Genomic DNA, 12365 nt, shown 5'->3' on the forward strand with positions numbered 1-12365 from the left:
CATTATACATCTGTTTCACTGATCTGATTTTCTTTGGAGACAAGTAGGTGATCAGCCTTCTGTGTCCTGCCAGACCGAGACATTTTTTTTCTTCGTCTTCACCGGGAATCGAACCCAGAACCTCTCGGTGCTACGCTCGCGCGTCAACCACTGTACCAAGGAGGCAGTCGCTACTTCTTAACTAGGTAGGGATATTTTTAACTCAAAAATGGCTCGAAGGTTTTTTTTTACATTCTAATACTTACGTTTGTGTCAATATCTGGCTGCCTATAAATCATTGTAAATTAGTATGGTGTGATTTGCCAGAAAAAACTTAATCTTATCTACCTTTAGTTGTTGTACTTACGTATTTTTGATTGTGCTTGACGGATCTATTTCTATAACAACCTTAAAAATTGTATGAATATTAATATATTACTTTAATGAATGTAGTTATAGTTTAAGATTTAGATATAACATGCATAACACAGACTTAACCCTTTCAAACCTACGGTGCACAATTGAGGACATAAAGCATTTTGTTAATTATCTTACCAAAAACAAGTGTCATGTAACCAGATCCTAATGTAATCGCATGAGAACATTATGAGCTACGAAACTCGATACCACTAACGCCATGTTTTGCCGCGATTTCGTACTAGTCGACAACTTTTGAACCAGTAACCGGTGAATCTTAGAATTGCGTAGGTGAGTGATTTACTTTATTTGAAAATATTAAGATTTTTCCTAAGATAGGTATTAAAAAAAATATATATCGATTAATTATGGTGTAAAGTTATAGATCAAAGTATTTTATGTGTAAAAATTTTGTTATTTGTACACAAAAACGTGAATATTCGTAATGTCTACGAATGTGGACGTGCGGTTTCAAGTGGATATATTTTTCGTAACGTTCAATAACGGTTTTATTGGAACAAAATAAACTTTTTCTTTTATGCACATTCATTTAAATTTAATTTTATTTAAATTAAAACGAAATAAATAAATCTGATATATTTTTTCAGATAATCTTTTTAAATATGTTCTCAAGAGAGGCCTGGAAGCTTCTGCAAGATGGAAATCTTTCGGACTTGGAGCTGTCTTCAGATGATGAGGATGTGGGCTGTACAAGCACACAGTACTGTACAGCTCAAGATACAAGATATGTCCGCTTGGGTGCCGATGCCATAAGTCAGAATCAGAGGGAGTATGTTCCACTTGACTTATCGGACGGAAATGAAGACGAGAGCGAGGACGAAGAAAGATTGCCTATTGATTCCGAGCCAGTTTTGGAGGAACCAGGAGCAGATATGGATATTGAGGAGGAGGAATCTACATCGAATGGTGAGACATTTGACTATCTCACACCTAAACATAATATAAAGTGGAGGCACCGAAAAATTGAAAATACAATATCGACTGATTTTTCCCCACCAATAGCTGTTGATCCCATCGTACAAAGTCCTCTAGATTACTATCACAAGTATGTACCTGAAGGGTTATTTCGTCAAATGGCTGAAATGACAAATATATATGCTGTTCAGTCGGGAAAAACCAGGTTTCGACCTACTACCAGCAATGAAATTGAAGTCTTATTTGGCTTACATATGGCAACTGGGATATTTAACTATCCGGTTTTGAAAATGTACTGGGAAACCAACATAAGCATACCCCTATTGACTATTCACAGAAAATATGACGAGAGACAGATTCTTCGAACTTCGGAATAATTTACATCTTGTAGATAATATGAAAATGCCTTCAAATTGTAAAGATGCATTCTATAAAGTTCGACCCATGTATGACGCAATCCGAAGCCGATGCTTAAAAATACCGTTAGAAAAAGAACTGTGTGTTGATGAACAAATCGTTCCTTTTACGGGAAAGCATTCTGCTAAACAGTATGTAAAAGGCAAACCATGTCCTTGGGGCATCAAATTATTCTTCTTGTGTGGGAAAAATGGTCGTGCGTATGACTTTATAATTTACCAAAATTCCATTCCTGTAATAAAAACATTAAAATAAAATAAAAACATTTCAATACAGACAATTTTTAATTTTATTGAAAAATCTCCCATACTTTGCATATACTACTTGAGCCATACCACTTGGACCGAATGTCCGCATTTGAGCACATAAAGAAAATATTAATTTTCTCGAAAAATGAACAACAAATAATTTTTGTTTTATTTTTTCCAAGCTTAATTGTTGGTACTTTCATTCGAAAAAAATCAGCATTAATGTATTCTAAAAAAAAATAATTCAGGTCTGAAAGGGTTAAAAACAAGGTGTGTAAATAATTCACAGTTTAAAGAAACATGATTTTTCTAAGTAGGTCCTAATCATAGTATCTAATAATAGATAGGCGCTCCCATACATGACAAAACATTATTTTTTTTTAAGATAATGATAATATTTATGATCATTTATTATTTTATATTTTATGTTTTATTTTAGTTTGCTGTCAGTCAAAAATTGTTATTGTTTTTTAGAAGAAGCCACTTCCCAGCAAATGACTCTTGATTCTATATTATCACCCACCACCAGTCCGTCCCCAGCTTCGCCCGTGGTATGAACCATCCTCGTACTTCAAGGAATATTATAAAAAAAGAATTAATGAAATTGGTTCAGCCGTTCTCGAGTTATGCCACCAACTAGGGATGTAACGATACCGATACCGATACCGATATATCGGCCGATATATCGGCAAGCCGATATATCGGTATCGCCGATAATAAATTAACCGATACCGATATTTTTTTATTAAATTCTTTCTTTTCTTTTATGTTTTTGCATTGTATTCATTCATATTGTTTTATTTCTGTTTCTGTAATAGTGTTAAGGAAGAGCGGAACCTCCTGACACAAGCATTTTATTTGCTTACTAGGAGTGTTCCAATCACAAATTTGTTTATGTAAAGGAAAGAAATAAATAATTTTGAATTTTTTTAATTTTTAACGTGATAACGTTTTTAAAATCGTTTTAGTCGGGTGACATGTTCATAAACTTGTGTCACACCAAAACCTCACGAGCGCGATCGCAGGTATAACGAGAGAGAGACGGACCGATCTCCCGTTTCATCTCGAGCGCTGCCACTGCATTATGTAATCACGTAAACATCTCGATCGTAAACCTACTTTACAAACAACCAATTTTTTTGATATCAAATAATTCAAAAATCCGCGCCCAATGAACGATGCGGGAGGCCGCCCGCGCGTGCGCACTTTGTTTTCTGAAAAAACTCTACCAATTGAGTATTTGAATAAAATTTTTTTTTGTGCTAAATTATTAGTTTTAAAAAAATATTAGTTTTATATAACAAACCTGTTTTTTTTTAATTTTTTTTTGCAATAATTCAAAAGTTATTTCAAAATAAAAATTAGTCTTTGAATCCAGTACCGAAAACACACCGACAACTCCCGAAGCGTCACCCGAACGCGTGTGACGTCATAATGTTAGTTTTCACTCATTGCAGTTGATAGAAAAACGTATACAACTATAACATTTTGACGTCACATCTATCGTGACCAGTCATGGCGCGTTTATAGTCACGTGACTTTAATTTAAATTTTATCAATTTTTAATTGCTTATAATTAATTGAAAAATATTTTTTTGGAGATTTTAGCATTGAATATCAATATTATTAATAATAAAGTTTCAAAATACATAAAAAAAAATCAATATTTTTTTATTATTCAAATACTCAATTATAGTAAACTTTTATTAGGTACTGATTGTATGTGTATTACTTAAAGTTTAACTGACTTCGTAAAATAATAATACTAAAATAAATGGTTTTGTTGTTTTTTGATTTGGCATTTTTATTTAAAAGAATACGATTAACAGTTGTCTCTGTTACATGTTGGTAACTTTTTATGCATAATTCACTATTTATTTTTCTACCAAGCCATCGATATCGGTATCGGTATCGGTATCGCCGATACATTACTACAAATATCGGTATCGGTATCGTATCGGCAAAATCATGTATCGTTACATCCCTACCACCAACACATTTTGCGATTCATTTTTATATCTATACTATAATATCATAAAGCTGAAGGGTTTGTTTGTTTGTTTGAACGTGCTAATCTCAGGAACTGCTGGTCCGATTAGAAAAATTATTTCGGTGTTAGATAGCCCATTTATTGAGGAATATCATCACGCTAAAACAAACAAGAGCGGAGTAGGTAATGCGGGTAAAACCGCGGGGCACAGCTAGTTTTAGATAAAATCTAATATTAATTATAGTTACTTACTACAGGAGTCTTGCTGCAACAAAATAAATAAATTATTCTCCAAATATATTCATTTAAATAAATAACCGATTACTGAACAAAAATATAACTCACGCGTTGTTCTTTATTTGTATATTTTCAATAGCTCCAATTATCGTTGCCTAATGAAATACGAATGTTAATTATTTTACAATTATTTTATCAGTTACAGCCGTGCAATTGAAAGCAAATAATTAATAAATTATAATGATTTTAATTATTTATATAATCATTGTAATAAATGATGTTATATTTTGCGTTACTAGTCTACAAACTAGTTACTACTGGGACTAGTAACTAGAGTTACTAGTCCCAAAAAAACAACTGATGTTTCAATACATATGGATTTCTCGAATTAAATTATTAATTTTTGTGACTTAGAGCTTAGCATCAAATACACTTATCAATAAACTACATAAGACTAGCAAAACAATATCTAAGAATGTTTTTTCTTTACATGCCTATTTAATAATCACTACATAAAGACTACATAGTTTAAAAGAAAGTCTCTTTCTCTATCCAAATGTATGCTTAAATCTTTAAAACTATGGAACGGATTTTGATTACGATTTTTTTAATAGATAGAGTGACTAAAGAGGAATGCTTAAGTATATAATTTATTAGGATTTAGACAAAGCGGGCGAAGCCGCGGGCGGAAAGCTAGTTAACAATAAAACCAGAAACCATGGTTATTCTAAAAGTACTGACAAACATTTAAATTATTTTTATTAAAGAAATATATTATTGAGTTTGATAACGCAATCTCCAATACTTGAGATGTATCCTATATTACATAATAAGGAATCTGGGACACGACCACTGACCGCTTATTGAAGGTCTTTTGATCGACTGAAAGACTGGTCTTAATAAGATACCCCATATTTTGAATTCAAATATTTATTACATTTAGGGTAGATATTTTTATTCAACCATCTCAGAAATGTGTTGATTTCCACTGATATTTTACAGGTGATATTCTTATATTATTGTGTAATACTGGTAATCCTTAATTGGTTGGATAAATTTAGCTAAAGATTTAAAAAATCGGCTCAAGGAAATATCAGGATGTTAGAATTAAATCTATAGTAATAAGTTTCAGTATGGCATGTTCATAACGATCCTTCAAAACAATCGAATAGATAAAATTGTTCGTCTAGAAATTTTTAGACTTTATGATAATGTTTTCTTAAAAATAAAAGAAATTGGGTTGTACTGAGGTACATACCGCGAGGTTATTGTTTTTTCTGAAATCAGTGTATCTAACTCGTTCATTATTTTTGCCATAACTGTAAAAAATATTAACTTGTAATTAATAAAAATATAATTATGCTTCTAATAAAAAATATAAAAAATGTGTGCGTGTACTAGTATATACACGTAAGAAGTGAAACTTCTTTATGACCTTATTTTTCAAAAAATAATTTACTATATGCACTTCACGCATGGTAGGGATAAGAAAAAGAAGGCGCGTAACGGAAAAATGTCACGCGTAACGAAAAAATGTTACACTAAATTTTTTTCCAACCCCGATAAAGAAGTTTCACTTCAATAATATAAATAAACCTGTTCATTTAACTCTACAAAATTTAATACGAAGCTCTTGTATCATGAGATAACAGCTTGAGCCTGAAGATCGAATATTAATTTTCATATGAGGCTAAATTCCTCCAAATTCATATACTTACAGAGATTTGTTAAATATTATGTAGATTTTAATTATTATTACCAAGATCTCAAAAATTATAATATCCCTTAGCAGGTATCGTGGGTCAAATTTGACCCAGAAGCGAACATTTTCGGTTATAATTCTTTTAATATTTATGCAACGACTGTGCGCTTCTACGTATTCTCAGTACGTCACTATCTGCGGCGGGGGGTGGAAGTGCAGCGCTGGGACTATCTTAGGAGTGGAGGTAAGTAGCTGTCTGGGTCACGTTTGACCCACGACACCAAATAAGTAACTTTTTTCACAGAGTGTAATTACGTACTTTTTTTGTTTTAGTGTTTATTTGTACTATAATGGCGGCTTTCTGAACGACAGACAAATCGAGGAGTTGATATAGACGACTTAAGTGATGATTTGGAATCGGAAAATGAAAGGACACCAAATATAACCCAACTTTGTGACGACGAAATCATCGACGACGATCGAGACAGTCCCTAACCTGTTAGTTGCTCAGAAGACTGTATTGTGACTTGTATTTTGGAGTAAGTTCTGACGACAGTGAAAACGAAGAGTAGAATACGAGAATAAGAGAAAATACGAGAGATGAGAGCGAAGAAGATGGTCAGTCAGAAGTCATTTTGGTTTTGGTTGTCATTTTTTTTATTTTATGCTGATCTCAGAAGCAATTTATTTTTTTGTTATTATAAAGATATAAGAAGTGCCATAAATATCTTTTACTTAAATTTTTTCTTACATTTCTATTTTTTTTTATGTTTTAAGTTCACACTAACCAAAAAGTGCCAAAAAATAAGGTTATTTACAAATGCGTGTAAAACATAATATTTTTTTTATATTCTAAAATTAAACAAAGTTAATTTTGTAAAAAAATATTTGTTTATTTCATAACTAACCATATTTTATACAAATTATAAAAAATCAACGTTCTACAACAGATTGTTTGGTATGGGTAAAATTTGACCCACGATACCGGTAGTGTTGCCAAAAAAGGCGATACCAGCTAAGGGATATATTATAGTATATTTCATCTTAACACTATGCTTACGATATTCCAATATTTTCTATATTCCCGTAAACGCTTTGACTGATATCTCTATGAGGGAATTTGACAGCAGACTTTAGCATGCCAAACGCTGGCTTGAGCAACGTGTGGCCTGGTAGGATGTTTTCAGCCCTGGGTAAATGTTCAGGGTATCTTGGAACTCCCAGTATTTCGTCATCAGAAAATATGGATCTTCTCTGTAAATATCAGTTTTCAAATTAAATATGGTTTATGGTATAATAATTATGGTTTAGTTTCGTGGAATTTTTATTATTGTTTTCGTGAAATAATGTATGTGTATGTGTAATGTGCGCAAGAAAAACACATTAATTATTTTTTGGATTTTAAAATAAAGATGGAAAGAAATTCTGAAAATCTTCGATTTTAATGGGTTCAGCACGCTGCTTTACTTGTGTGGTAGGTACAATATAAATGTAAAGTAAGTACCCAATTTAAAACCTTAGCTAATTATTTTAATTTTGCAATTAACGAAATTGGTCAATTTTAGTTTGCTTAATAAGTTTGAAGTTATCGGAACGTTGAGATAACTTATGAATCCTCAAGTCAGAGAAGATAATGAAACAAAGGAAGCGTCAGTCGCCATTCGGAACTTTGGCCTTTATAAATACACAAGTTTATTATAATGTACACCTCGGAGGATATAAAAAGTAACATAATATTATAGACATAATAATTTATTTATCAATAACTACTGATTAATAGTGTAATAGATCAATTAAATAAAAGAACGGGGAACAGTGATATAAGGCCGCTAAATAATTTATTATGCAGTTTTTTTCAAAAGGTGAAATTACTATAATATTATGCTACGATAATTGCATGATAATAACATAACTCCAACTCATAAGGATCTTATTTAAATAATTTGATAAACTCAAATCAACTAAACTACGTATTACATAGCCCATAAAATATTTTTGCTTATTTGCTAAAAAAACAATCTATAAATGGAATATAGTATACACCAAACTGAATCACCACATGCAAATAGAATCCTCCGAAAAACTAACTATAACACCTATTCACCAATTACCAAAGCCCATTTATATGTCCGCAACTGTACACTATCAGAAACTCGCGAGACAAAAGGATTTGCTCAATGTACACGAATATTCGCTTCATGACTCAGTCCTCTAACTTGATGGTTAGCGTGTACCATAGTATAAAGAGAGAAGTATGTTATCTTCGAATAAAGCCTAAAAGTTTGTATGTACGCGGAGCGCTTGGTCACGCCCTCCGTTCATGTACGTATGTACACACGCATACAACGCCGTTCGGTTACCACTCTGGTAGCTGTCTCGCGAGTGCTGTGAGCGGTTGGTATTTGTTTATACAATTATTGAAAATATCAATATGACAAGTGACAACTTTGCCCCTCGCGAGTTTAGGTAAGGTGCGCTCCTAAATAGAGCTCCTAGGCTCCAAGGAGATGTTCGTTTGCAAAAATAGCGGACCTAAATCTGACTTCTGATATATATTGTATAGATCCCAGACATCCTATAGACAGATGTTGCCAACCAGTTTTGTGGTCCCCCTCCACGCACCCCGGTAATTAAATATGGCATACAATGAAAAAAATAAAAATTTCCAAAACATGCCGCGTGGGGTATCAAATGAAAGAGCTTATTAAGTAGATCACGAATATATAGCATACTATAACATTTCTTACACTTTCTCTAAGATATTTTAGAAAATTTACGAAAATGCTCCATCTTTGAGTTAACTTTAAACCACTATAGATTGAAAACTCATGAATATATTTTTAAAATTATTATTTTAAATAATTAACAATAGTCCATTGTTTACGATTCAATAGTTCGTATAGTGAAATAGTTGCATGGGGGAGTGGGGGGAGCATTCAAAGATGGCGAGTATATTTTCAAGTTTATGCCAGAAATAAAGGCCTAATACAAAAATATCGGTGTCACTGTCGTTGTGTTTGACAGAGTGAAAAATATGGCAGAACATTCTTGAATCAGCCTCTGTGTGATTAGATTTCAAATCGGTAACTTCAGTGAAAGTTGCGCCTTGCAATTTAAAACATTTTGTGGGGTCATCAAATCCACCACATAGCTCACTTATATTATATTACGATGGTTTAAAGTTAACTCAAAAATGGAGCATTTTCGTAAATTTTCTAAAAAATCTTAGAGAAAGTGTTAGAAATGTTATAGTATGCTATATATTCGTGATCTACTCAATAAGCTCTTTCATTTGATACCCCACACGGCATGTTTTGGAAATTTTTATTTTTTTCATTGTATGCCATATTTAATTACCGGGGTGCGGGGAGGGGGACCACAAAACTGGTTGGCAACATCTGTCTATAGGATGTCTGGGATCTATACAATATATATCAGAAGTCAGATTTAGGTCCGCTATTTTTGCAAACGAACATCTCCTCGGAGCCTGCTCTAAAACGCTGGGAGTTGGCCTACTTCTCTCTCTTTACTATGCGTGTGCTATAGTTACGGAAAGTTTGGTCCAAGTTAGTGTGAACATGGCTTATCAATTATCAGTGGGAACAGTCCGATATGGTTGGTATGGTACGGATTGTAGTTTAGCACGCTTAAGTAATAGTATTATCGCCATCCGATCGTAGACTTTTGAACAAAATTTATATAGGTAGTTCTCTACGTTTTAGACCGCCTCCTACAGTGGTTAACCTTAGGGGACACGGGATTTCCATACCTTACTAGGGGATGGGAGATAGAGTTGTATGATATTTTATATTGAAACAAAAATAAATATATATGTAAAAATAAATAATTAAATTGATATAAAAATAGGAAAGAATTTAACAAAAAATGGGAAATGTCTCGACCTTGCAATCGTTTTCATTGTACTTTATTGTTTATATGTTTCAAACGCTTAATCCATTCTGTACTGAAACGACATGTACATATAATAATATTCAAAAATAAAATATCTAAATCAAATTTCCCTCCACCGGATATAAACTTTCATTCCCTGAAAATGTATATCTCATAGTAAAAGATACTCAAATGGAAGCAATTTTCTTTCGACTTAGTTTCATACGTAACGTATCAAAGGTATGTTTAAACCATTTACATTTGCTTAGTGAAAACTTGGAAACTATTCGACAAAATATGTCGAGTTAAACTTGAATCACTTTGAAATTCAGGAAAGTGCCTTCGGGCTTAAACAAGACTAATATCGCTTACCTAAACATGTTTCAGTCAGGTGAATTAGATTGCACAAACATACACATATGTATAAATATTTAACGTGATCTTTACTCTTAATATTTTTTTATTTTTTATTGTACAATAGGGGAGCGCTTGGCCACAATCTCGCCTGATGGTGAGCTGAGATCTGGCCTAAGATGGAGCGCGCTTCCCTAGAATGTACCAGATAATAGACGTTACACGTAGACAATTTATTAAATTCTTGTAAAACTGTTCCGGTACAATTTACAGTCTTAAAAAAATTGTACTTACCTTTACAAAATCCAAGAGATTGCGTAAATCCACTGATTTGACAATATTTCTTCCATATAACACAACCATATTCTAAAATAAAGATTTAAATTAATACGTTTCAGAGCATTTTGATTTTCTTTTAATTATTGTTTTGAACCGGGTCAAAATGCGCGTTTCTAAGGGTGAGTTCTAGTCTTATCTATACCAATAATAAAATTGGTGTGTCGGTTTGTAATATTATATAACTGATTTTTTACTATAAACCATACGGATCTATACACGGTGCATACTTACCAAAATATATTTTTTTACAATTTTTGTCTATCTATCTGTTTGTTCCAGTTAATCTTAGGAACGGCCCAACCGATTTTGACGGGACTTTCAAAGACAGATAACTGATGTTATAAGGAGTTACTTAAACTACTTTTAATATGTACTGATATTTCAATAGAAACATAAGCATTAAAAGGAAAAACTCATTTACGCGGATAAAACCGTTCGACTCAACTAGTATTAAATAATATACATTGTGTTTTGGAATGTTTCTGTGTGGAATTTCTCAGCATACGAGAGATAGGAATGTCCGAATTAACGCAATATAGTCCTTTTATTATAGGGGACTTTCTCTAGTGATATATGGACCTTTTATGGTGTGATGAATTACTGAACAATTGTATATCGTAAGTACTACATTTACTTAGAGTAAATAAAACCTTTTTGTGACGTACGAAAATATTGAGCCGAAGTAAAGTAAGTATATTTAAAACCTTGTTTAGTTTAGAAAAAAAAGAGAAAGAATTCTGTAAAAATCAAGTGATTATCTTAGATATATATAAAAATGAAACCCGTTTCGCGTGGTCACGGCATGACGTGTGAACGGCTGAACCCATTTCGATAATTCTTTTTTTATTATATTCCTTGAAGTACGAGGATGGTTGTTATGTAGAGAAAACGTAAATATGTACCACGGGCGAAGCCGGGGCGGACCGCTAGTATTATTATATTTAAGGATAATATTTTCTATCATCTGTAATTTGTTCTTCCTCATTAAATACTAAGTAATTTAGGAAACATAAAATGCAAAGTGAAGTTGATTCAAAGAAAGCCCAAAATTATTAAACTCGAATTAGAATTTCTATGTTATTAAATATGCTAAATTATAAATGAAGACGCAACTTTTCAAAACAGTTAATTGAAAAGGTCATTTTTGCTTTTCATTCAAAATACAAATTCGTTATTTATGAAGGAAAGTCAAATATTTCCTGCGTATTTAATGATAAAGAAGCGGCTTTATTTTGAAAGATTATACTTATAATACAAACGAGGTTTCTATCTCTAAGTGTGGATGGATGTATGTTTGTTACTCTGTCACTTAGAAATTATGCAACGAATTTGTATGAAACTTTACAGGAATGTGTATATCAAAATAACACATGATCTATAAGAAATAGTTGATTTTGCACGCAGGTTCATCCGCGGGTGAAACCGTGCGGTACAGCTAGTTGTTAATCATTTAATTCATATAGAGAGTGAGCAATATCAACAGATTGCAATTAATTAAAATATCATTATTATAATGTAGTGATGTCAATTAATTAATTACTATTAAAATGATTTGCGGAATACTTAATCAAACGTATATAATAATATTATACTCTATCGGAAATCTTAATATATATAAATCTCGTGTCACAATGTTTGTCCTCAATGGACTCCTAAACCACTTAACCGATTATAATAAAATTCGCACATCATGTGCAGTTCGATCCAACTTGAGAGATAGGATAGTTTAAACATGTAGGTACCACGGGCGAAGCCGAGTGGACCGCTAGTATTGTATAAATTTCAGACACGAGTATATTATAACGAAGGGGTAAATGTCCAAAAATATTTAATTTGCTACACAATTTGCTATTAA

At 32.4% G+C, this 12365-nt stretch overlaps 2 protein-coding genes across 2 annotated transcripts; one reads left to right on the forward strand and one right to left on the reverse strand.

Moving 5' to 3' along the window:
• Positions 1-567: 567 nt before the first annotated feature.
• LOC149909936 (uncharacterized) lies at positions 568-2239 on the forward strand. The gene is made up of 2 exons (XM_090120054.1): positions 568-687; positions 1005-2239. Exon 2 carries the CDS (start codon positions 1020-1022, stop codon positions 1707-1709), a length of 690 nt encoding a protein of 229 aa, XP_089976180.1. The 5' UTR covers positions 568-687; positions 1005-1019; the 3' UTR covers positions 1710-2239.
• Positions 2240-4328: 2089 nt separating this feature from the next.
• Positions 4329-10534, reverse strand: LOC149909937 (uncharacterized). The gene is made up of 4 exons (XM_090120208.1): positions 10466-10534; positions 6987-7180; positions 5483-5543; positions 4329-4379 (listed from the first exon to the last, which is right to left on the reverse strand). The coding sequence occupies exons 1-4, from the start codon at positions 10532-10534 to the stop codon at positions 4329-4331; spliced, it is 375 nt and encodes a 124-aa protein (XP_089976334.1).
• Between the last annotated feature and the right edge of the window lie 1831 nt (positions 10535-12365).

The sequence above is a fragment of the Colias eurytheme genome, chromosome 3, assembly GCF_061535395.1.
Source record: "Colias eurytheme isolate Ceu_HAF_F1 chromosome 3, ilColEury1 Martin Lab GWU primary, whole genome shotgun sequence".
Lineage (NCBI taxonomy): Eukaryota > Metazoa > Arthropoda > Insecta > Lepidoptera > Pieridae > Colias > Colias eurytheme.